At 45.7% G+C, this 24,883-nt stretch overlaps 1 protein-coding gene across 1 annotated transcript in view; it reads left to right on the forward strand.

Annotated features, from left to right (window-relative positions):
* The window catches only part of LOC120021889 (whirlin-like), a 126,091-nt gene that overhangs the window by 49,027 nt on the left and 52,181 nt on the right, over positions 1–24,883 (forward strand). The window contains exons 3-4 of the mRNA XM_038965729.1: positions 4,994–5,212; positions 5,620–5,745. Coding sequence (XP_038821657.1) covers positions 4,994–5,212; positions 5,620–5,745 — 345 coding nt within the window. The remainder of the gene's footprint in view (positions 1–4,993; positions 5,213–5,619; positions 5,746–24,883) is intronic.

The raw sequence follows: 24,883 nt of genomic DNA on the forward strand, positions 1-24,883 counted from the left end.
TGATTTGATAAGTTTGTTGTACAACAGAGAGTTTGTCTGCGCAAAAATGTTGACACAACCATTTAGCTTTTTCTCCACAATGCTTGTGTGTAAATATTTTTGTGACGATAAACCAAATGCGTTATGGGGCTACATTAGTTGTACAAGTTGAGTGTGAACGAGACCCAAGAGAAAAACTGGAATGGGTTGAAAATTGAGATAAGAGAGAGTGGCAGAGTGAGAGACAGAGATGGATTGGGGGAATGGATGGATTACTAGAGAGAGAGAGATGGCTGGGGAGTCAGGGAGCTGCTTGCATTGTAGATACAGTATCTCCTTGTGATTGTTGCCTCTAGTCCAATAATTCTGGGAATGGCCTTGTGTCACATGTGCTCCCTCTTCGGCCTCTAGGTCACCAGGCTGCTCGTTATGACGCACACCTGTCACCAGCATTACGCGCATAATGACACACACCTGGACTCCATCACCTCTTGATTACCTGCCCTATGATATGTCACTCCCTTTGGGTTCTTCCCCAGTCGTCATTGTTCTTGGTTCATGTCAGTGTGTTGTTCGTGTTTCTTGTTTTGTTCATTTATTAATTAAATGTATTCTCTCCCTGAACTTGCTTCCCGACTCTCAGCGTACATCGTTACACCTTGTCAGTCTTTCATCCATCCATCTACAGTGCCTTCAGAAAGTATGCATACCCCTTGACTTATTCCACATTTTGTTGTGTTACAGCCTGAGTTCAAAATGGATAAAAAAATATGTATGCTCACCCATCTACACACAATATCTCATAATGACTAAGTGAAAACATGCTTCACCTTTGGTTGTGATTACAGCTGTGAGGTTTTCTGGGTAAGTCTTTAAGAGTGTTGCACACCTGGATTGTACAATATTTGCACATTATTATTTAAAAAATTGGTCAAGCTGTCAAGTTGGTTGTTAATCATTGCTAGACAGCTATTCTCAAGTCTTGCCTTAGATTGTCAAGCCGGTTTAAGTCAAAACTAGGTAACGAGGCCACTCAGGAACATTCGATGTCATCTTGGTAAGCAACTCCTGTATATATTTGGCCTTGTTTTTAGGTTATTATCCTGCTGAAAGGTGAATTTGTCTCCCACTGTCTGTTGGAAAGCAGACTGAACCAGGTTTTCTTTTTTAATCTGCCTGTGCTTAGCTCTATTCCATTTAAAAAAAAATCCTAAATGCTTTGTATTCAGGACATAAAATGTATTTCTTTGCCACATTTTTTTCAGTTTTGCTTTACTGCCTTATTGCAAAGAGGGTGCATGTGAATATTTTTATTCTATACAGGCTTCCTCCTTTTCACTCTGTCATTTAGGTTAGTATTGTGGAGTAAATACAATGTTGTTGATCCATCCTCAGTTTTCTCTTATCACAGCTATTGTTTTAAAGTCACCATTGGCCTCATGGTGACATCCCTGAGCGTTTTCCTTCTCCGGCAACTGAGTTAGGAAACACACCTGTATCTTTGTAGTAAATGGGTGTAGTGATACTTCAAAGGGATTTTAAGTGTCTGCTTTGCAAGGCATTGGAACACTTCAGTGGTCTCTGTGGTTGAAAAGTCAAGGGTCTGTAAGGGTTTACTTCAGTCTATCTAGCGTTAGCATGGAAAAAACAGATCCTGTATACACCAAACATGTGCGCACACAGGCACACACACACACTTAAAGACATGTTCACACCGTAGAGTGTGCACAAGACTTGAGGGAAATGCTGACACTGTCAAAAATGTGTTATGCACATGCGTACTCACGCATGACTCTCGTACCTTACACAAATTTGCAAAGGGGATTGCCTCCATTGACAGGCACATGGGCATATACTGTGGATCATCACGCTCACTCAGATGGACCTCTACTACAAGTCTGTTCTGTGGGAATATGGTAGATATAACTTTGGTCAATGTGCCAATGCTTAATTGATCCATGTAGACGACATCAACTGGACTGCCTGCCGACTTGCACTGTGACTAATTCAAACAAATGTTCTTTCTGGCCAACCGTTCAGGTATATTCCCCCCTCCCGTTTGTTGACTTCTTAATCGTGTAATGACATTTGGAACATTCTGAACACACGCCACTTCCAGAAAAGATCCAATTACTTCTTGGGTTAATGAATGAACGCTGTTTGTTTGTTTACATGTGCTGTGTTTTGGTACCTCTTTGTTTGTGTTCCCCTGTCACTGTTAACGTTAAGATCTAACTTTACCACATACCCACACACATGCACACACAATCAGACATCCGCCCAATCACACACCTGAGCTGTTCCATTCCCACTCAGACAGCCGGTGAGTCCAACAGCCCTACAACAGGGGTCTGAATGGTCTCCAATCACAGGCAGAGATGTTCAGACGACAGCAGAGAGTACTTCTCTCTCCCCTTTCTCATCACCCATGTGTCTGAGCACTGAGCTGTTTCCCCCTGTTCCCCTTCAGCGCTCAGTTGTTTTATAGGTCCCTTTGGACACAGCGGTAAATACACAGGGAGTGGCGGAGTGAGTGAGTGTGTGTGTGCGTCAATGTGTGTGCGCTCATGTGTGTATGCCGGTTAAAGGAACCTGCCAAGCGCAGCCAATTACCAGGAACAATTAGCCGTGTTTTCACTATAGGAGCCAGAACGACACTGTAGCCCCCTAAAAAGCTGTTACGCTGGGAAACAAGGGCAGACCGTTTTCTCTTGGTGGCATAAAATCCATGGGCCCTTCTGGAAGCTCAATGTGGAACCCCAATGGTCCCTACCACAACCCCTTTATCTGAGACACACAAACACACATACACCATTACTTCCCCAGATTACATTATTTTAAAGAATAGGTGTATTGTAGCTCTATGGTACACACACACACACACACACACACACACACACACACACACAGTACTGGTAGTGTAGCATGTACATATAGAATGGGACAGTCAGGATTTTCATTAGGGGGATTTCATTTTTTATGCTCTTGCCTGATTGCTGCCTGTATATTACCTGGCTTTACCGTTTCCTGTTTTTTCCCTGTATTTCCCGTTACCAGCCATTATGTCCTTTAGCTGTGGGCCTTAATGATGCACTTCATCAGGCTCTGTCCCAGTCAGCACTTCATCAGGCTCTGTGCCAGTCACCACTTCATCAGGCTCTGTCCCAGTCACCACTTCATCAGGCTCTGTCCCAGTCACCACTTCATCAGGCTCTGTCCCAGTCACCACTTCATCAGGCTCTGTCCCAGTCACCACTTCATCAGGCTCTGTCCCAGTCAGCACTTCATCAGGCTCTGTCCCAGTCACCACTTCATCAGGCTCTGTCCCAGTCACCACTTCATCAGGCTCTGTCCCAGTCACCACTTCATCAGGCTCTGTCCCAGTCACCACTTCATCAGGCTCTGTCCCAGTCACCACTTCATCAGGCTCTGTCCCAGTCACCAATTCATCAGGCTCTGTCCCAGTCACCACTTCATCAGGCTCTGTCCCAGTCACCACTTCATCAGGCTCTGTCCCAGTCACCACTTCATCAGGCTCTGTCCCAGTCAGCACTTTCCTGCTGGGACACAACACATTACGACCACTGCTGCTGCCACTGTAGAGCAGCAATGCTCTATACTACTGTTGTGCCTTTATTCAGAGTGGGAACAGTTTATCCCCCCCTCCTTGTCTCCTCTTCCCTCTTTCTCCTCTCTTCCCTTCCCGCCCATCCTAAGTGCTACTCTACCAAACTCTCTCAGCCCTTTCCATTTCCATTTAATCTAAACACAGTTCGTTTTCCGCTTCCTATTCTCTTTCCTGTAAATGGAGAGGAACATTTCTGCGCCAGGCACGGTGGCACGCACCACGAGAGAGCGAGAGCCTGTTGGATCTCATAAATCACAGGAGTACAGACTTGGCAAGGTGGCCCACAGACACACATCTACTCCCATACTCACAGACACACAATATAAAGGCAATTTCTATATATCCATCTCCTCCCCCTTTAGAATACTGATCATGTTAGTGCCAAATAGGAATTTCAGGTGTAATCTCTGGTGACAGAATGGAGGTAGCTAGCTAGCTAACCCAAGATTTTGTTCTGGTACCGAGATTATTCAGGTGAGATTGATCAGTTTAGAGGTGTTTGTAATGGCACTTTCATATGCAACTGTGATTGCTTTGCCTGCTCTCCGTCTTGACCCAATCAAAGCCCCCACAATGTAATGCCTACTGCCAAACCCTGATGAAGGCTACAGACGACCGAAACGGTTTGACTTTGAACAATAAAGAAGCAATTTTTATCAACTCCCACTGTCCTCCAAGAGTTGCTGAATTTGGTTTTCCCTTTAGTTTGCAGTCTCAATTCATTCACCTTGGTTGGAGAGCATGTTCCTAGATGCACAGGGGAAAGCAGACGATCCACTAAGTCGACTCTTTAGAAGAGTTTTTCAGCCCTTTTCTCAGAGGAGGCCTGAAGCCTCTGCATAACTCTGTGTATTAGGAGCTGACTAGCGCTCCTAGTACTCCGACTATCCATTGTCTTCTCTGTAAAACGGGCTGTATTCGTATATCTTCTCAGAGTAGGAATGCACATCTAGGATCTGCACTCCTAGCTCTGAGATGCGTTTTACATACGGCCGTAGGAGAACAGTCTGAAATATATGGCTTTTTGAGGATCTGACTGTACTACAGAGAAACAGTAGGATCTTTTCACACTCTGATGCAGTCACCACCCTGCACAAACATATGACTGCATCTACAGCAGACTATCAGAAATCAATGAGGCACAACTCCGTGTTCTTTTCTCAGTTCAGCAAATGTGTGCGTTACTGTGTGCATGCGGGCATGATTGATTACCAGAAGGATCTGTATGTACATTGTGCTTTGAAGCGCTGGCTCATGTATGAATGGATGATTTGGATGATTTGTGAAATATTTACTTTTTCATCTGACTTTATCTTCTCTTTCTCTAACCCCTCTCATCTACCCCGTCCTCTCCTCTCTCCTCCACCCCTCCTCTCCTCTCTCTAGGTGTTGAAGGGCAGTAAGAAGCTGTCCCTGTGGGTGCGGTCGGTGGGGCGTATCCCGGGTGGTTATGTCACTAATCATGTGTACACCTGGGTGGACCCTCAGGGTCGCAGTGTGACCCCTCCCCCTGACCTCCCAGAGCACCGCAGTGCCACCCTGAGACGCAACGACAGCCAGCGACGCAGCAACATGCAGCTACTGCAGGAGGGAGACGAGAAGAAGGTGAGCCGGTAGTCAAACACACACACGGTCGTTCCCCAGTTGGTTGGCTGGCAGGGTGAAAGGTCACTGAACACACAAGTACCCACCCAGATAGAGTCCATCCACAATATCGCTGGCCTCTGAAAATGCCGTAGTTTAGTGTAATTTAGTGTTGGGCGTTTACATAGTGTTTCCAGATGCCAGCTGTTCAGTGCCTTCACATGGATCATAATGTTTTATTGTTGCGACAAATGCTCTGCTTAGCCAATAATAACTCCCCAACAATAGCCACAATAGCTGCTCAACTCACTGTAAAAAACACACAGCGTTCAGAATCTTAGACAATGCTGGAATCCGCATATTTTTTCTCTCTCTCTTACCCCCCCCCCCCCCCCCTTTCCCCCTCTCTTTCCCCCTCTCTCTGTCAGGTGAACTTGGTATTGGACGATGGCCGTTCGCTGGGTCTGATGATCCGGGGAGGGGCAGAGTATGCCTTGGGGATCTACATCACAGGAGTGGACCGGGGCTCTGCTGCAGAGTGTGGAGGACTCAAGGTAACCACTGATGTGGGTTGAGTCCCAAATGGCACCATTTCTCTATAGTGCACTACATTTGAGGTCACTAGACCTGTCCATGGTGCTGAATACTGTTCTGGGCAGTTCTCCTCCTCTCTCCCTCTTCTTTTTCTCTCTTTCTCTTTCTCTCTTGTCTCTTTCTCTGTATCATTTCCCCTCCTCTCTACTTTGTGCTCCCTGTTTTATCTATATTCTCTGCAGTGGGTATCAGGTGCACAGACTAATGTTTAATAGCGGGAACCGGGTCACCAAGATTTAAAGAGATTTCCTGTCCAAACCCACTCCCGTTTCCCTGGATAAATAACAGTGAGAAATATAATTATAATAAATAATTTCTATGAACAGCATGACATGAAATGGAACTGGTAAATGATATGCCATGTCTAAATCTGGCTTATCTACGGGCTTCTCTGCTCTGCTATCTACATGATCAATCATCAATGCTCAGGGTGAGACAGCGCATCTCATATGGAATGCAGTTCACAATGCATGTATCATCTCATCAGCTGGTAACTTTTTGTCTTGTGACAGATACATTTGCTGCAGCATAGTCTATGGTACAGTAATATTAAGACTAGTAATATATCTGAATGCACGTTTAATTTACACATCTCCATTTGGCTTTCAGGGGTCACCTTGTTTTTTTATTGTAAAGATGATTTATATATATATATATATACAAAAGTATGTGGACACCCCCTCAAATTAGTGGATTTGGCTATTTCAGCCACACATGTTGCTGACAGGTGTATAAAATCAAGCACACAGCCATGTAATCTTCATAGATAAACATTGGCAGTAGAATGGCCTTACTGGAGAGCTCAGTGACTAGGATGCCACCTTTCCAACATGTCAGTTTGTCAAATTTCCACCCTGGTAGAGTTGCCCCGGTCAACTGTAAGTGTTGTTATTGTGAAGTGGAAACATCTAGGAGGAACAACAGCTCAGCCTCGTAGTGGTAGGCCACACAAGCTCACAGAACGAGACTGCCGACTGCTGAAACACGTAGCGTGTAAAAATCTATCCTCGGTTGAAATGGGTTTCCATGGCCGAGCAGCCGCACACAAGCCTAATATCACCATGCGCAATGCCAAGCGTTGGCTGGAGTGGAGTAAAGCTGTCCACCATTAGACTCTGGAGCAGTGGAAACGGGTTTTCTAGAGTGATGAATCACGCTTCACCATCTGGTAGTCCGACGTACAAATCTGCGTTTGGCGGATGCCGGAGAACGCTACCTTCCCAAATACATAGTGCCAACTGTAAAGTTTGGTGGAGGAGGAATAATGGTCTGGGGCTGTTTTTCATGGTTCGGGCTAGGCCCCTTAGTTCCAGTGAAGGGAAATCAGCATACAAACAGCATACAATGACATGCTAGATGATTCTGTGCTTACAACTTTGTTGCAACATGTTGGAGAAGGCCCTTTCCTGTTTCAGCATGACAATGCAACCCTTGTACAAAGTGAGGTCCATACAGAAATGGTTTGTCGAGATCGGTGAGGAAGAACTTGACTGGCCTGCACAGAGCCCTGACCTCACTAATGCTCGTGGCTGAATAAGAGCAAATCCCTGCAGCAATGTTCCCACATTAGTGGAAAGCCTTCCCATAAGAGTGGAGGCTGTTATTGCAGCAAAGGGGGGACCAACTCCATATTTATGCCCATGATTTTGGAATGAGATGTTCGACGAGCAGTTGTCCACATACTTTTGGCTGTGTAGTGAAAATATACAGTACCTCTGAAAAGTTTGGACACACCTACTCATTCAAGGACTTTTCTTTATTTTTTACTATTTTCTACATTGTAGAATAACAGTGAAGATATCAAAACCATGAAATAACACATGGAATCATGTAGTAACCCAAAAAGTGTTAAACAAATCAAAATAGATTTTATATTTGAGATTCTTCAAAGTAGCCACCCTTTTCCTTAATGACAGCGTTGCACACTCTTGGCATTCTCTCAACCAGTTTCATGAGGAATGCTTTTCCCAGAGTCTTGAAGAAGTTCCCACATATCCTGAGCACTTGTTGGCTGCTTTTCCGCTCAGTGGTCCAACTCATCCCAAACCATCTCAATTGGGTTGAGGTTGGATGATTGTGGAGGCCAGGTCATCTGATGCAGCACTCATCACTCTCCTTCTTGGTCAAATAGCCCTTACATAGCCTGGAGGTGTATTTTGTGTCATTGTCCTGTTTAAAAACAAATTATAGTTCCACAAAGCGCAAACCAGATGGGATGGTGTATCGCTGCAGAATGCTGTGGTAGCCATGCTGGTTAAGTGTCTCTTGACTTCTAAATAAATCACAGACAGTGTCACCAGCAAAGCACCCCCACACCATCACACCTCCTCCTCCAAGTTTCACGGTGGGAACCACACATGCGGAGATCATCCGTTCACCTACTCTGCGTCTCACAAAGACATGGCGGTTGGAACCAAAAATCTAAAATCTGGACTCATCAGACCAAAGGACAGATTTCCACCGCTCTTGTTTCTTGGCCCAAGCAAGTCTCTTCGTCTTATTGGTGTCCTTTAGTAGTGGTTTCTTTGCAGCAATTCGACCATGAAGGCCTGATTCACGTAGTCTCTTCTGAACAGTTGATGTTTAGATGTGTCTGTTACTTGAACTCTGTGAAGCATTTATTTGGGCTGCAATCTGAGGTGCAGTTAACTCTAATGAATTTATCCTCTGCAGCAGAGGTAACTCTGGGTCTTCCTTTCCTGTGGCGGTCCTCATGAGAGCCAGTTTCATCATAAGCACTTCATGGTTTTTGCGACTGCCCTTGAAGAAACTCTGTGAAATATATAGACATATTGTTGCATTTTTTTCTGGTTTATGCGAAATGGTTAAGAATAATATAAAACCAGTCTGCACACCACCAAGGTGAATTGGTTTAGTCTTGACTCTTGGTTGACAGTGTTGGGGGATGGGTTACGTATCGATGCTCGAGTGCCAAATCAACACAAACTTGTTTCTATTTGTCTGTTACTTCTTTTTGATATTTATTTTTACTTATTTTTTGTATATAGTCTTATTTTTGTATATATTTTTATATTTATATAGTTTTAAATGTTAGGATTATTTATTTGTGTTGTTCCAAATGTCTGAATAAAAATTACAGTTAGTGCGGAATGGTGCTTTTGGGGGGGGGGGGGGGTGTTCGCCCAGGGAGCCATACAAGCTAGAACTGCCACTGCTGTGGGTGGAGACCATTCAGACTCCTGTTGTAGAGCTGTTAGACTCACCAGCTGTCTGAATGGGAAGGGAACAGCTCAGGTGTGTGATTGGGCTGTGTAGAAAGTCCTCTCTTTTAAGGCTGGCTTTCAACTCTGCCTAGCTTTATTACTCTGCAGAGAGCAGAGGTGCTGAGGGGATGGGCTTTCAATTCACAGCTCAGCTTCTGGAACACTTTTCCTGAGTCACCTGACCTCTTCCAGCCAATCATTGGCCTACCTAGGGTAGGGGAACCTACAAACAGTATTTCTGAACTTCTTAGTTGTTCCTAGGAGGGCAGGTTGAGAAGGTATCTGTAAACTCTTGTCCTCCATCACAACTCAGCAACTGGGCATATCCACCAATGGACAATCCTCACCTGGAACTTTCCCCAATATCATCATGGTCCTTTGTAGCTCAGTTGGTAGAGCGTGGTGCTTGTAATGCCAGCATAGTGGGTTTCATTCCCAGGACCACCCATATGTAAACTGTATGCACACATGACTTTAAGTCACTTTGAATAAAAGTGACTGCTAAATGGTGTTAGTGTCTTAGTACCATGAAACCGCTATTCTCTAGTTTGGTGTGTGTGAATTGTATTCCTGTCTCCTACTGGTAATTTCTAACTCGTAAGGTTGTCTAAACCAGTTGCTGGTGCTCTATTTCAGTGTGTGTTCGAGCAGTTTGTCACACATTAGGTCACTAAGGGACAGGAAGGATAGTTGGAGTGTGGACACTCCTTCTGAAAGATCAGACTCCCATCAATGGCTTGTCTTGCACCTGTTCGACACCCACTGGCCAAGCAGGCACTTCTACAGCCCCCTATTAGAGGACCCAGACACACACTTAGGGCAGGATATGGATCCTCTGCGTTGTTAGCGACTGACAAGCCCTCCCAAGGGAAATGGAGACTGTGCAAAAGAGAGGGAGAGCTAGAGAGGGATGGTTTGAGAGAGTGATGACACTGTGGTTGGTCGGGGTGTTTTTATTGAAGCCCTGAAGGGATTGGGAGAGAGAGAGAAGGGAGAGAAAAAGAGGGAGAGGTAGACGGAGAAGGAAAGGGAGAGATAGAAATGGAGAGAAAGAGGGAGAAGGAGGCTCAAAGGCTCAACATCATCATTACATTTGAGAGGGGCTTCAAAGGAAAAGACTTCTGTTTCTTTCTCCTCATCTGTCTCTTTTTGCTCTGTTCCAGACGCTTGTCTCAACATCAGACGCTTGTCTCAACATCATCATTACATCTGAGTGGGGCTTCAAGGGAAAATACTTCTGTTTCTTTCTCTTCATCCGTCTCTCTTTGCTCTGTTCCAGACACTTGTCTGTTTACTTCTCTCCGTCTCCCTCAATCAATCCATCTCTTGCTTTTTTCTTATGCCTCAATGTCATCTTAAAGCCAATTTGCCTGTGTTCTTGAGGAGATTGTTTTGCTTCTTCAGGTTTTTCAAAAATCTTCATCTAGTTTTTTTTACCTCTGAGTTTTGATGCATGGTGGTTTGATGTGGTTTGATAGGGAAGGTGAATGTTGTCACCTGAATATATTGAAATGGTGAAATGGCTATAGTCCTGTCATGTCCTCTATTCTATTGAGCAGCGTGTATACATTGCACAGTAGGCCATGATGAAAAACAAAGGGGAGGCAGGATGGCAGGATCTAAATATATCCATGTCTCTGTCTGATGTGTTGCGTCTGTACCTTTGTTGACGGGGGAGATTGCACTAGGCTACAATGTAAACCTGGTATCGTGGTGCTGAGACACACGCGCTTTTGACGAGTTTCGGGGAGCATAAGTCAACACACACGGACACGCACGGCATTCACACACGCACACACACGCGATGGACACGAAAACAATGCACACACACACACACAACACACAGACACCAACACAAACCCACTTCACTGATACCTTATAGCAATCATCGGTACCGACCATATGAAATGAGGTATTCGACATGCATCCATACAGTATGCTGCAACCTTGATGTGCATAATCATTCTAGTCCATGGTGTTTTGTGAATGTGTCTCTGTAATGTTCCAGCCCAGTGCTCTGTAATGGCCCCCTGTGGGCTGGTTATAAGAGGCCAGCGGGCAGGAGACCCAACTCTCTTGTGGGAATAGGGGGGTCTAGGTCTGGTAACCCATTGGAGCCCGCTGGGCCCGACAATTTGACTGATGGAGTTATTACAGGCGTAGTACACAGGCCAAGGGGGCCGTCCATCTCCCCCTTGCCCCCTCTACGGAATGGAGGTGGATGTGTCCCAAGTGGCACCTTATTCCCTATGTAGCACACTACTTTTGGCCAAAGCCATTTGGGCCCTTGTCAAAATGTGTGCACTACATAGGGAATAGGGTGTCATTTGGGATGCATATGGTGTCTTTAAATCCATATGGTGTCTTTAAATCCATGTTGGGATGTCGCTCTGCACCATTGAGTATGTCATCTTGGGTTTATTCCTATTGCTATTAGAGGTCGACCGATTATGATTTTTCAACGCCGATACTGATACCGATTATTGGAGGACCAAAAAAGCCGATACCGATTAATCGGCTGATTTTTATTTATTTATTTATTTGTAATAATGACAATTACAACAATACTGAAAGAACACTTTTATTTTAACTTAATATAATACATCAATAATTTAGCCTCAAATAAATAATGAACATGTTCAATTTGGTTTAAATAATGCAAAAACAAAGTGTTGGAAAATAAAATAAAAGTGCAATATGTGCCATGTAAAAAAGCTAACGTTTAAGTTCCTTGCTCAGAACATGAGAACATATGAAAGCTGGTGGTTCCTTTTAACATGAGCCTTCAATATTCCCAGGTAAGACGTTTTAGGTTGTAGTTATTATAGGAATTATAGCACTATTTCTCTCTATACCATTTGTATTTCATATACCTTTGACTATTGGATGTTCTTATAGGCACTTTAGTATTGCCAGTGTAACAGTATAGCTTCCGTCCCTCTCCTTGTCCCTACCAGGGCTCGAACCAGGAACACATCGAAAACAGCCACCCTCGAAGCATCGTTATCCATTGCTCCACAAATGCCGCGGCCCTTGCAGAACAACTACTTCAAGGTCTCAGAGCGAGTGCCGTCACCGATAAAAACGCTATTCGCGCGCACCCCACTAACTAGCTAGCCATTTTACATCGGTTACACCAGCCTAATCCCGGGAGTTGATAGGCTTGAAGTCATAAACAGCTCAATGCTTGAAGCACAACAAAGAGCTGCTGGCAAATGCATGAAAGTGCTGTTTGAATGAATGCTTACAAGCCTGCTGCTGCCTACCACCGCTCAGTCAGACTGCTCTATCAAATATCAAATCACAGACTTAATTATAACATAATAACACACAGAAATACGAGCCTTAGGTCATTAATATGGTCAAATCCGAAACTATCATTTCGAAAACAAAACGTTTATTCTTTCAGTGAAATACGGAACCGTTCCATATTTTATCTAACGGGTGGCATCCCTAAGTCTAAATATTGCTGTTACATTTGTCACGGCAGCCTTCCCTCTCTTCACTAAAAGAGGGGGTGAAACAGGGATCGGACCAACACGCAGCGTAGCCAGTGCTCAACATGTTTAATTAAACAAAAAACAGTGAACACTTACAACGAACAAAAAAATAACAAAGTGTGGCAAACCGAAACAGTCCTATCTGGTGCAGACCACAAACACAGAGACAGGAAACAACCACCCACAATCCCCAACACAAAACAAGCCACCTATATATGATTCTCAATCAGGGACAACGATTGACAGCTGTCTCTGATTGAGAACCATATTAGGCTGGACACAGAAACAGACAAACTAGACACACAACATAGAATTCCCACCCAGCTCACGTCCTGACCAACACTAAACAAGCAAAACACACAAGAACTCTGGTCAGGACGTGACAGTACCCCCCCCCCCCCCCCCCCCCCCCTGAGGTGCGGACTCCGAACGCACCCCTAAAACTCAAGGGGAGGGTCTGGGTGGGCATCTGTCCGCGGTGGCGGCTCCGGCGGTGGACGAGGACACCACTCCACCACTGTCTTTGTCCCCCTCCTTAGCGTCCTTTGAGTGGCGACCCTCGCCCCCGACCATGGTCCAGGAACCTTCACCAAGGCCCCTCCTAAATATAGACAACTCAGGACAGAGGGGTAGCTCAGGACAGAGAGGTAGCTCAGGACAGAGAGGTAGCTCAGGACAGAGAGGTAGCTCAGGACAGAGAGGTAGCTCAGGACAGAGAGGTAGCTCAGGACAGAGAGGTAGCTCAGGACAGAGAGGTAGCTCAGGACAGAGAGGTAGCTCAGGACAGAGAGGTAGCTCAGGACAGAGAGGTAGCTCAGGACAGAGAGGTAGCTCAGGACAGAGAGGCAGCTCAGGACAGAGGGGCAACTCAGGACAGAGGGGCAACTCTGGACTAGATGCAGCTCATGACTGGAAGGCGGCTCATGACTGGAAGGCGGCTCATGACTGGAAGGCGGCTCATGACTGGAAGGCGGCTCATGACTGGAAGGCGGCTCATGACTGGAAGGCGGCTCATGACTGGCGGGCGGCTCATGACTGGCGGGCGGCTCATGACTGGCGGGCGGCTCATGACTGGCGGGCGGCTCATGACTGGCGGGCGGCTCATGACTGGCGGGCGGCTCATGACTGGCGGGCGGCTCATGACTGGCGGGCGGCTCATGACTGGCGGGCGGCTCATGACTGGCGGGCGGCTCATGACTGGCTGGCGGCTCTGGCGGCTCCTGACTGGCTGGCGGCTCTGGCGGCTCCTGACTGGCTGGCGGCTCTGGCGGCCCCTGACTGGCTGGCGGCTCTGGCGGCCCCTGACTGGCTGGCGGCTCTGGCGGCCCCTGACTGGCTGGCGGCTCTGGCGGCCCCTGACTGGCTGGCGGCTCTGGCGGCCCCTGACTGGCGGGCGGCTCTGGCGGCCCCTGACTGACGGACGGCTCTGGCGGCCCCTGACTGACGGACGGCTCTGGCGGCCCCTGACTGACGGACGGCTCTGGCGGCCCCTGACTGACGGACGGCTCTGGCGGCCCCTGACTGACGGACGGCTCTGGCGGCCCCTGACTGACGGACGGCTCTGGCGGCTCCTGACTGACGGACGGCTCTGGCGGCTCGGGACAGACGGACGGCTCTGGCGGCTCGGGACAGACGGACGGCTCTGACGGCTCGGGACAGACGGACGGCTCTGACGGCTCGGGACAGACGGACGGCTCTGACGGCGCTGGGCAGACGGACGGCTCAGACGGCGCTGGGCAGACGGATGGCTCAGACGGCGCTGGGCAGACGGATGGCTCAGATGGCGCTGGGCAGACGGACGGCTCAGAAGGCGCTGGGCAGACGGACGGCTCAGAAGGCGCTGGGCAGACGGACGGCTCAGAAGGCGCTGGGCAGACGGATGGCTCAGACGGCGCTGAGCAGACGAGCAGTGCAGGCGGGGTTGGGCAGACGGCCGACTCTGACCTGCTGAGGCGCACAGTAGGCCTGGTGCGTGGTGCCGGAACTGGTGGTACCGGACTGAGGGCACGCACCTCAGGGCGAGTGCGGGGAGAAGGAACAGTGCGTACAGGGCTCTGGAGACGCACAGGAAGCCTAGTGCGTGGTGTAGGCACTGATGGTACTGGGCTGGGGCGGGAAGGTGGCGCCGGATATACCGGACCGTGCAGGCGTACTGGCTCCCTTGAGCACTGAGCCTGCCCAACCTTACCTGGTTGAATGCTCCCCGTAGCCCGACCAATGCGGGGAGGTGGAATAACCCGCACTGGGCTGTGTAGGCGAACCGGGGACACCATGCGTAAGGCTGGTGCCATGTACACCGGCCCGAGGAGACGTACTGGAGGCCAGATATGTTGAGCCGGCTTCATGGCACTTGGCTCAATGCTCAATTTAGCCCGGCCAGTGCGGGGAGGTGGAATATCCCGCACCGGGCTATGCACACGTACAGGAGACACCGTGCGCTCTTCCGCATAACACGGTGTCTGCCCGTACTCCCGCTCTCCACGGTAAGCATGGGAAGTGGGCGCAGGTCTCCTACCTGACTTCGCCACACTACCCTTTAGCCACCCCCCAAGAAATTTTTGGGATTTCTTCTCGGGCTTCCTGGCCAGCCGTGTTCCCTCATAACACCGGTTCCCCTTCTCAGCTGCTTTCGCTCTCCTAGCTGCCTCCACCTGTTCCCATGGAAGGCGATCCTTACCAGCCAGGATCTCCTCCCATGTGTAGCAACCCTTTCCGTCCAATACGTCCTCCCAAGTCCATTTCTCCTGGTCCCGCTGCTGCTGCTGCTGCCGTTGCTGCCCGTTGCTACGCTGCTTGGTCCGGGTTTGGTGGGTGGTTCTGTCACGGCAGCCTTCCCTCTCTTCACTAAAAGAGGGGGTGAAACAGGGATCGGACCAACACGCAGCGTAGCCAGTGCTCAACATGTTTAATTAAACAAAAAACAGTGAACACTTACAACGAACAAAAAATAACAAAGTGTGGAAAACCGAAACAGTCCTATCTGGTGCAGACCACAAACACAGAGACAGGAAACAACCACCCACAATCCCCAACACAAAACAAGCCACCTATATATGATTCTCAATCAGGGACAACAATTGACAGCTGTCTCTGATTGAGAACCATATTAGGCTGGACACAGAAACAGACAAACTAGACACACAACATAGAATTCCCACCCAGCTCACGTCCTGACCAACACTAAACAAGCAAAACACACAAGAACTCTGGTCAGGACGTGACAACATTGTACAACCTTCAATGTTAAGTCATAATTATGTACAATTCTGGCAAATTAATGACTGTCTTTGTTAGGAATAAATGGTCTTCACACAGTTCGCAACGAGCCAGGCGGCCCAAACTGCTGCATATACCCCGACTGCTTGCACGGAACGCAAGAGAAGTGACACAATTTCCCTAAATATAAGAAATTCATGTTAGCAGGCAATATTAACTAAATATGTAGGTTTAAAAATATATACTTTTGTATTGATTTTAAAGAAAGGCATTGATGTTTATGGTTAGGTACACATTGGTGCAACAACAGTGCTTTTTTCACAAATGCGCTTGTTAAATCATCACCCCTTTGGAGAAGTAGGCTGTGATTTGATGAGAAATTAACAGGCACCGCATCAATTATATGCAACGCAGGAGACGCTAGATAAACTAGTAATATCATCAACCATGTGTAGTTAACTAGTGATTATGTTAAGGTTGATTGTTTTTTATAAGATAAGTTTAATGCTAGCTAACGACTTACCTTGGCTTCTTGCTGCACTCGCGTAACAGGTAGTCAGCCTGCCACGCAGGCTCCTTGTGGAGTGCAATGTAAGGCAGGTGGTTAGAACGTTGGACTAGTAACCGGAAGGTTGCAAGATCGAATCCCTGAGCTGACAAGGTAAAAATCTGTCCTAGGCATTGAAAATAAGAGTGTTTTCTTAACTGACTTGCCTAGTTAAATAAAGGTTCAAAAAAATAAAAAATAAAAATCAGCCGCAATCGGTGTCCAAAAATGCCGATTGTTATGAAAACTTGAAATCGGCCCAATTAATCGGCCATTAAGATTAATTGGTCGACCTCTAATTGCTATAACATTGTAGATTAATGATATGTTGATTAAAGCTGTCATTCACCCTGGAGGAGGCCTTCAATCCATTACATTTTTTACATTTTGAAATACTTCCGAATATTATTATACACAGTGTCCTTCATTCCAAAAATCACTGCAAAAACAGAATGGAATAGACTACCCAGCTAGCACATTTGGTTCCTTGGAAGTTGAACGTATGTTTTTGGCTTCACATTGGTTGTGGGAACGAAACAACACGTTTCCTGACAGGTAAAACTGACATTTTTTAAAACATTCTGAGAACAGAAGTAAATATGTTGCCTGTCCTGGGAATGTTTATTTTTAGATTGCATGGAGGATCTGAGAATGTTTAACTGTGGTTTCTTAAACGTTTTTCTTGGAGGTTTTATTAATGATCTGAGAACGGAAATTATAGGTAATTTAATAGTAATTAAATAACATTCTCTAAATGCTGTGAATTTAGTTTTCTTAAAACTCTAAGAACGAGGGCCTCCCGGGTGATGCAGTGGTCTAAGGCCACTGCATAACTGTGCCACCAGAGACTCTGGGTTCGAGCCCAGGCTCTGTCGCGACCGGGAGGTCCATGGGGCGACGCACAATTGGCCTAGCGTCGTCCGGGTTAAGGAGGGTTTGGCCGGTAGGGATATCCTTGTCTCATCACGCACTAGCGACTCCTGTGGCGGCCGAGCTCAGTGCATGCTAACTAGGTCGCCAAGTGCACGGTGCGGCACATTGGTGCGGCTGGCTTCCGGGTTGGATACGCGCTTTGTTAAGAAACAGTGCGGCTTGGTTTGGTTGTGTTTCGGAGGACGCATGGCTTTCGACCTTCGTCTCTCCTGAGCCCGTATGGGAGTTGTAGCGATGAGACAAGATAGTAACTACTAACAATTGGATACCACAAAATTGGGGGTAAAATGTAAAAAATATTTTAAAAACTCTAAGAACGAAATGTTTAGGTTTTCTAATAACTTTCTTAAATTTTAATAACACAGTAGGACACATATTTGCATAGGAATTAATCATGCAAACAGCTTTTAAAAAAACTTTACCACAACATCAGTGAGATTTGGATCACAAACAGGGGGCGCTGTATTGTAAAAAAGATTTTGGAAGCTATGATTGTCTACATTAGTTTTTGACTCGTTTATTCTATTACAAACACCTTAATGTATACTTTGAAATTATATTATGTGAGCTAAACATAAAACAAGGGAAAAAATACATAAAAATACATACAACAACAAAAAAATACTTAAATACATGTTATTTTGTCCTTGAAATATTTCATTGAAATAGTGTAGAATTCTATTCATTCCTATGAAGAAGTGATCCTATTGAGGAGTGCCAATATGGCCGACCGGTGGCTTCAAAGCCTTTCAATGGACAGTACATAGCATCAGCAATCAAGGGTTTACAGGGCATTCGGAAAGTATTAAGACCCCTTGACTTTTACACATTTTGTTACGTTACAGCATTATTCTAAAATGGATTAAATTGTTTTTTCCCTTCATCAATCTACACACAATAATCAAATCAAATCAAATTGTATTGGTCGCATACATGTGATTAGCAGATGTTATTGTGGGTGTAGAGAAATGCTTGTGCTTCTAGCTCCAACAGTGCAGTAATATCTAACAAATTACATAACATATACCCAATACACACAAATCTAAATAGGAATGAATTAAGACTATATACATATGGACGAGCGATGTCAGAGCGGCATAGACTAAGATACAGTAGAATAGTATAGAATACAGCATATGCATATGAGATGAGTGATGCAAGATATGTAAGCATTATTAGGTGAATGAGATACCATAGAATAGTATAGAAAACAGTATAGACACATGAGATGAGTAATGGCAGATATATAAACATTAAATTACTAAAATACAGTAGAATAGTATAGAATACAGTATATACATATGAGATGAGTAATGCAAGATATGTAAACACTATTAAAGTGACTAGTGTTCCATTCCAGAGGCCAGTGAGTCCTAGTCTATGCCTATTCCAGAGGCCAGTGAGTCCTAGTCTATGCCTATAGGCAGCAGCCTCTAATGTGCTAGTGATGGCTGTTTAACAGTCTGATGGCCTTGAGATAGAAGCTGTTTTTCAGTCTCTCGGTCCCAGCTTTGATTCTCCTGTACTGACCTCGCCTTCTGGATGATAGCTGTGTGAACAGGCAGTGGCTCGGGTGGTTGTTGTCATTGATGATCTTTTTGGCCTTCCTGTGACATTGGGTACTGTAGGTGTCCTGAAGGGAGGGTAGTTTGCCCATGGTAATGTGTAGGGCAATCCGCACCACCCTCTGGTGAGCCTTATGGTTGAGGGCGGTGCAGTTGCCGTACCAGGCGGTGATACAGCCCGACAGGATGCTTTCAATTGTGCATCTGTAAAAATGTGTGAGGGTTTTAGATGACAAGCCACATTTCTTTAGCCTCCTGAGGTTGAAGAGGCTCTGTTGCACCTTTTTCACCACACTGTCTGTGTGGGTGGTCCATTTCAGTTTGTCAGTGATGTGTACGCCAAGGAACTTGAGGCTTTACACCTTCTCCACTGCGGTCCCGTTGATGCAGATAGGGTGGTGCACACTCTGCTGTTTACTGAAGTCCACGATCATCTCCTTTGTTTTATTGACGTTGAGTGAGAGGTTGTTTTCCAGGCCCCACTCTCCCAGAGCCCTCGCCTCCTCCCTGTAGTCTGTCTCGTCATCATTGGCAATCAGGCCTACTACTGTTGTTTCGACTGCAAACTTAATAATTGAGTTGGAGGTGTGCTTGGCCACGCAGTCATAGGTGAACAGGGAGTACAGGAGGGGGCTGAGCATGCACCCTTCTGGGGCCCCAGTGTTGAGGATCAGCGGAGGGGAGGTGATGTTTCCTACCTTCACCACCTGGGGGCGGACACAGTCCAGGACACAGTTGCACAGGGCGGGGTACAGACCCAGGGCCTCATGCTTATTGATGAGCTTGGAGAGTACTATGGTTTTGAATGCTGAGCTATAGTCAATGAACAGCATTCTTACATAGGCATTCCTCTTGTCCAGATGGGATAGAGCAGTGTGCAGAGTGATGGCGATTGCATTGTCTGTGGATCTATTGGGGCGGTAAGCAAATTGAAGTGGATCTAGGGTGGCAGGTAAGGTAGAGGTGATATGATCCTTGACTAGCCTCTCAAAGCACTTCATGATAACAGAAGTAAGTGCTACGGGGCGGGAGTAATTTAGTTCAGTTATCTTTGCATTCTTGGGTACAGGAACAATGGTGGCCCTCTTGAAGAATGTGGGGACAGCAGAGTGGGATAGGGAGAGATCGAATATGCCCGTAAACACACGAGCCAGCTGGTCTGCGCATGTTCTGAGGACGCGGCTAGGGATGCCGTCTGGACCGGAAGCCTTGCGAGGGTTAACACGTTTAAATGTTTTACTCACGGCGGCCACGGAGAAGGAGAGCCCACATTCCTTGGTAGCGGGCCGCATCGGTGGCACTGTGTTATCTTCAAAGCGGGCGAAGAAGGTGTTTAGCTTGCCTGGTAGCAAGACGTCGGTCTCGGCAACGTGGCTGGTTTTCCCTTTGTAGTCCGTCATTGTCTGAAGTCCCTGCCACATATGTCTCTAGTCTGAGCCGTTGAGATGCGACTACACTTTATCTCTGTAATGACGTTTAGCATGTTTGATAGCCTTGCGGAGTGAATAACTACACATGTACAGTTGAAGTCGGAAGTTTACATACACTTAGGTTGGAGTCATTAAAACTCGTTTTTCAACCGCTCCACAAATTTCTTGTTAAAAAAACTATAGTTTTGGCAAGTCGGTTAGGACATCTACTTTGTGCATGACACAATTCATTTTTCCAACACATTTTTACAGACAGATTATTTCACTTATAATTCACAGTATCACAATTCCAGTGGGTCAGAAGTTTACATACACTAAGTTGACTGTGCCTTTAAACAGCTTGGAAAATTCCTGAAAATGATGTCATGGCTTTAGAAGCTTCTGATAGGCTAATTGACATCATTTGAGTCAATTGGAGGTGTACCTGTGGATGTATTTCAAGGCATACCTTCAAACTCAGTGCCTCTTTGCTTGACATCATGGGAAAATCAAAAGAAATAAGCCAAGACCTCAAAAAAAATTGGAGACCTCCACAAGTCTGGTTCATCCTTGGGAGCAATTTCCAAACGCCTGAAGGTACCACGTTCATCTGTACAAACAATAGTACGCAAGTATAAACACCATGGGACCACGCAGCCATCATACCGCTCAGGAAAGAGACACGTTCTGTCTCCTAGAGATGAACGTACTTTGGTGCGAAAAGTGCAAATCAATCCCAGAACAACAGCAAAGGACCTTGTGAAGATGCTGGAGGAAACGGGTCCAAAAGTATCTATACCCACATTAAAACGAGTATTATATCGACATAACCTGAAAGGCCGCTCAGCAAGGAAGAAGCCACTGCTCCAAAACCGCCATAAAAAAGCCAGACTACGGTTTACAACTGCACATGGGGACAAAGATCATACTTTCTGAAGAAATGTCCTCTGGTCTGATGAAACAAAAATAGAACTGATTGGCGATAATGACCATCGTTATGTTTGGTGGAAAAATGGGGATGCTTGCAAGCTGAAGAACACCATCCCAACCGTGAAGCACGGGGGTGGCAGCATCATGTTGTGGGGGTGCTTTGCTGCAGGAGGGACTGGTGCACTTCACAAAATAGATGGCATCATGAGGAGGGACAATTATGTGGATATATTGAAGCAACAGCTCAAGACATCAGTGAGGAAGTTAAAGCTTGGTCGCAAATGGTTCTTCCAAATGGACAATGACCCCAAGCATACTTCCAAAGTTGTGGCAAAATGGCTTAAGGACAACAAAGTCAAGGTATTGGAGTGGCCATCACAAAGCCCTGACCTCAATCCGATAGAAAATGTGTGGGCAGAACTGAAAAAGTTTGTGCGAGCAAGGAGTCCTAAAAACCTGTAAAAAAAAACCTGCTACAAGCTTGGCACACCTGTATTTGGGGAGTTTCTTGCATTATTCTCTGCAGATCCTCTCAAGCGCTGTCAGGTTGGATGGGGAGCGTTGCTCACAGCTATTTTCAGGTCTCTCCAGAGATGTTTGATCGGGTTCAAGTCCAGGCTCTGGCTGGGCCACTCAAGGACATTCAGAGACTTGTCCCGAAGCCACTCCTGCATTGTTTTGGCTATGTGGTTAGGGTTTTTGTCATGTTGGAAGGTGAACCTTCGCCCCAGTCTGAGGTCCTGAGCTCTCTGGAGCAGTGTTTCATCAAAGATCTTTCTGTACTTTGCTCCATTCATCTTTGCCTTGATCCTGACTAGTCTCCCAGTCCCTGCCACTGAAAAAAATCCCCACACCATGATGCTGCCACCACCATGCTTCACCGTAGGGATGGTACCAGGTTTCTTCCAAATGTGAAGCTTGGTATTCAGGCCAAAGAGTTCTATCTTTGTTTCATCAGACCAGATAATCTTGTTTCTCATGGTCTAATAATCTTTAGGTGCCTTTTGGCAAACTCCAAGCGAGCTGTAATGTTCCTTTTACTGAGGAGTTGCTTCCGTCTGGCCACTCTACCATTAAGGCCTAATTGGTGGAGTGCTACAGAGATCTTTGTCTTTCTGTAAGGTTCTCCCATCTCCATAGAGAAACTTTGGAGCTCTGTCAGAGTGACCATCTGGTTCTTGGCCACTCTGACCAAGGCCCTTCTCCCCCGATTACTCAGTCTTGGTGGTTCCAAACTTCTTCCATTTAAGAATGATGGAAGGCGCTGTGTTCTTGGGGATATTCAATGCTGTTGACATTTTTTGCTACCCTTTCCCAGATCTGTGATTCAACACAATCCTCTATGGACAATTACTTCGACCTCATTGCTTGTTTGTTTTTTCTGACATGCACTGTCAACTGTGGGACCTTATATAGACAGATGTGTGCCTTTCCAAATCATGTCCAATCAATTAAATTGACCACAAGTGGACTCCATTCAAGTTCTAGAAGCATCTCAAGGATGATAAATGGAAACAGGATGCACCTGAGCTCAATTTCGAGTATCATAGCAAGAGTCTGAATATGTATATGTGAATAAGGTGTTTCTGTTTTTTGCTTTTAATAAATTTGCAAACATTTCTAAAAACGTATTTTCACGTTGTCATTATGTGGTATTGTGTGTTGATTGCTGAGGAAATAGTTTTAGTTAATCCTTTTTAGAATAAGGCAGTAACGTCACAAGATGTGAGAAAAGTCAAGGGGTCTGAATACTTTCCGAAGGCACTGTATATAAAGTATTCAGACTCCTTCCCTTTTCACATTTTGTTACGTTACAACCTTATTCTAAAATCTATTCATACATTTTTTCCCTCATCAATCTACACAGATATTTTTAAATACAAAAATGATTATGGGGTATTGTGTGAAAAAAACGATTTAATCAATTTTAGAATAAGGCTGTAACGTAACAAAATGTGGAAAAAGTGATCTTAATACTTTCCGAATGCATTGTACATCATTGTGTGGAATGTTCTGTGGAAGTACTGACATTCCCACAGAATATTGTTGTTTCTTAAAGTTCTCTAAACAATTAAAGAACATCACTTTAAATATGTTTTCAAATAGTTCAGAGAACGATTAAGAAATAATGTTATTCAGTGGGAATATCAATATTTTAGCATAACAGTTCCCACATGTTTCCACATGGTTCTATTTAAAGTCATGTTCTCAAAATGTTGAGGAAATCCTGTCGGAAATGTTATGCTGGAGTACTGACATTTCCACAGAAGAACTTTGTTTCTTAACGTTCTCTGAACAATTTGAAAACATTCCTAATGTTGAACCAGTTGAAGAACGTTCCTAGAACGTTACCAACATTGAAATTTAAAGTAACCATGTTTGAACCTTTAGGAAAAGTTCTGTTAAAGTAATGAAATACCAAGAAAATAACATTTATTTTCTGTCAAGTTCCTTAAATGTGCTGAGAATGTTCCAAAGCCAAGCAACCATCCTGCACCATTACCAGAAAGTTGTGGGAAGGTTGTACGCAACGTGTTTCACAACGTTATGTGCTAGCTGGGTAGTGAGTTTCCCAATTGTACACACTGCATCCAAACCAAAAAAAATAATAGGGTTTCTGGAGGGAAGTGAATTTGCCAAGAGTGCACCCAGTCAATTTATGTGCCACTGAGAGTTTTCTGCAATAACCTACATTATGATGATGCACAGCACATTGTAAAAGAAAGCAGCAACCAACCAAAGCCATGAACTCTTATCAGTCCAGATGTCCACCTAAAGACGTCTGAGCAGCAGATCTCTGTGGGGAGGGATACTATCCAATCACAGTCGATTATAGTGTTTGTCGGGGGTATGAAAGTCCTGCTGCTAGTAGTCATATTCACCAGGGGGAGATGTCTGTACAGGTACTGTGTGGAGATATTCATCTAGCTGGATGGATCTCTCTCTCTAACCCTGCCTTGCCAAAGTGTTGTTATAAAGTGCTGGGGTGCGTTTAACAGCTATGTTGGTCCTGCATAGAAAATAATGGAAGGGAATGATAGGCCTGAGTCCTGACCTCCACCGCCAGGTTAGTGAGCTCTACATGGGGACAGGCTTTTCCCCATCAAAGAAGCCTCTGGGCCTGTATCCCAAATAGCTTCCTCTTCCTGGAGGGCCGCAGGCACTTCATGTTTTTGATTTAACCGGCCTGGAAGACTAGGTGTGTTGAATTTAGGCAATCACTGAACTGATCAATTAGCTCAGTTGGTCAGGTGTGGTACCTAGTTGGAACAACATCCTGCAGTAACTACAGCACCAGGGATAGGGTTGTCTTCCCCTGCCCTATACATTCTCTATCGGCCCTGGTCAAAAGTAGTGCACTAAATAGGGAATATGGTGGCATTTGGGACACAGCATGGGTCTTGGTCTTCTCCGCTTTAGAAAAAGCTACTAACAGTCGTCTGCCCTTTTAATGACACCTGGCGGCTTCAGTCTAATTGAATTGAATGTCTTGAGGAAGGTCAAACCGTGTCAACACAATAACACATGCGCAGAGGTGAGAGAGTGTCAGAGGTACGGATGAGTCTGTTCTAATATGGACACAGACAAACTGTTATGGACGGCGAGGTCAATTGACTACTAACACCACCCGAAGAGGGGACTACATAAGAGAAATTGTACTTATATGTGTTGTTTTTTTACTCACACATGAACAAGAGTGATTGATTACAGCTCGTGATACCGCTCCGGTCGACAATCTAAATGGTTCCAACAGGGCTCTTGCTCTCTCTTGCA

Source organism: Salvelinus namaycush, chromosome 26, assembly GCF_016432855.1.
Source record: "Salvelinus namaycush isolate Seneca chromosome 26, SaNama_1.0, whole genome shotgun sequence".
Classification (NCBI taxonomy): Eukaryota; Metazoa; Chordata; class Actinopteri; order Salmoniformes; family Salmonidae; genus Salvelinus; species Salvelinus namaycush.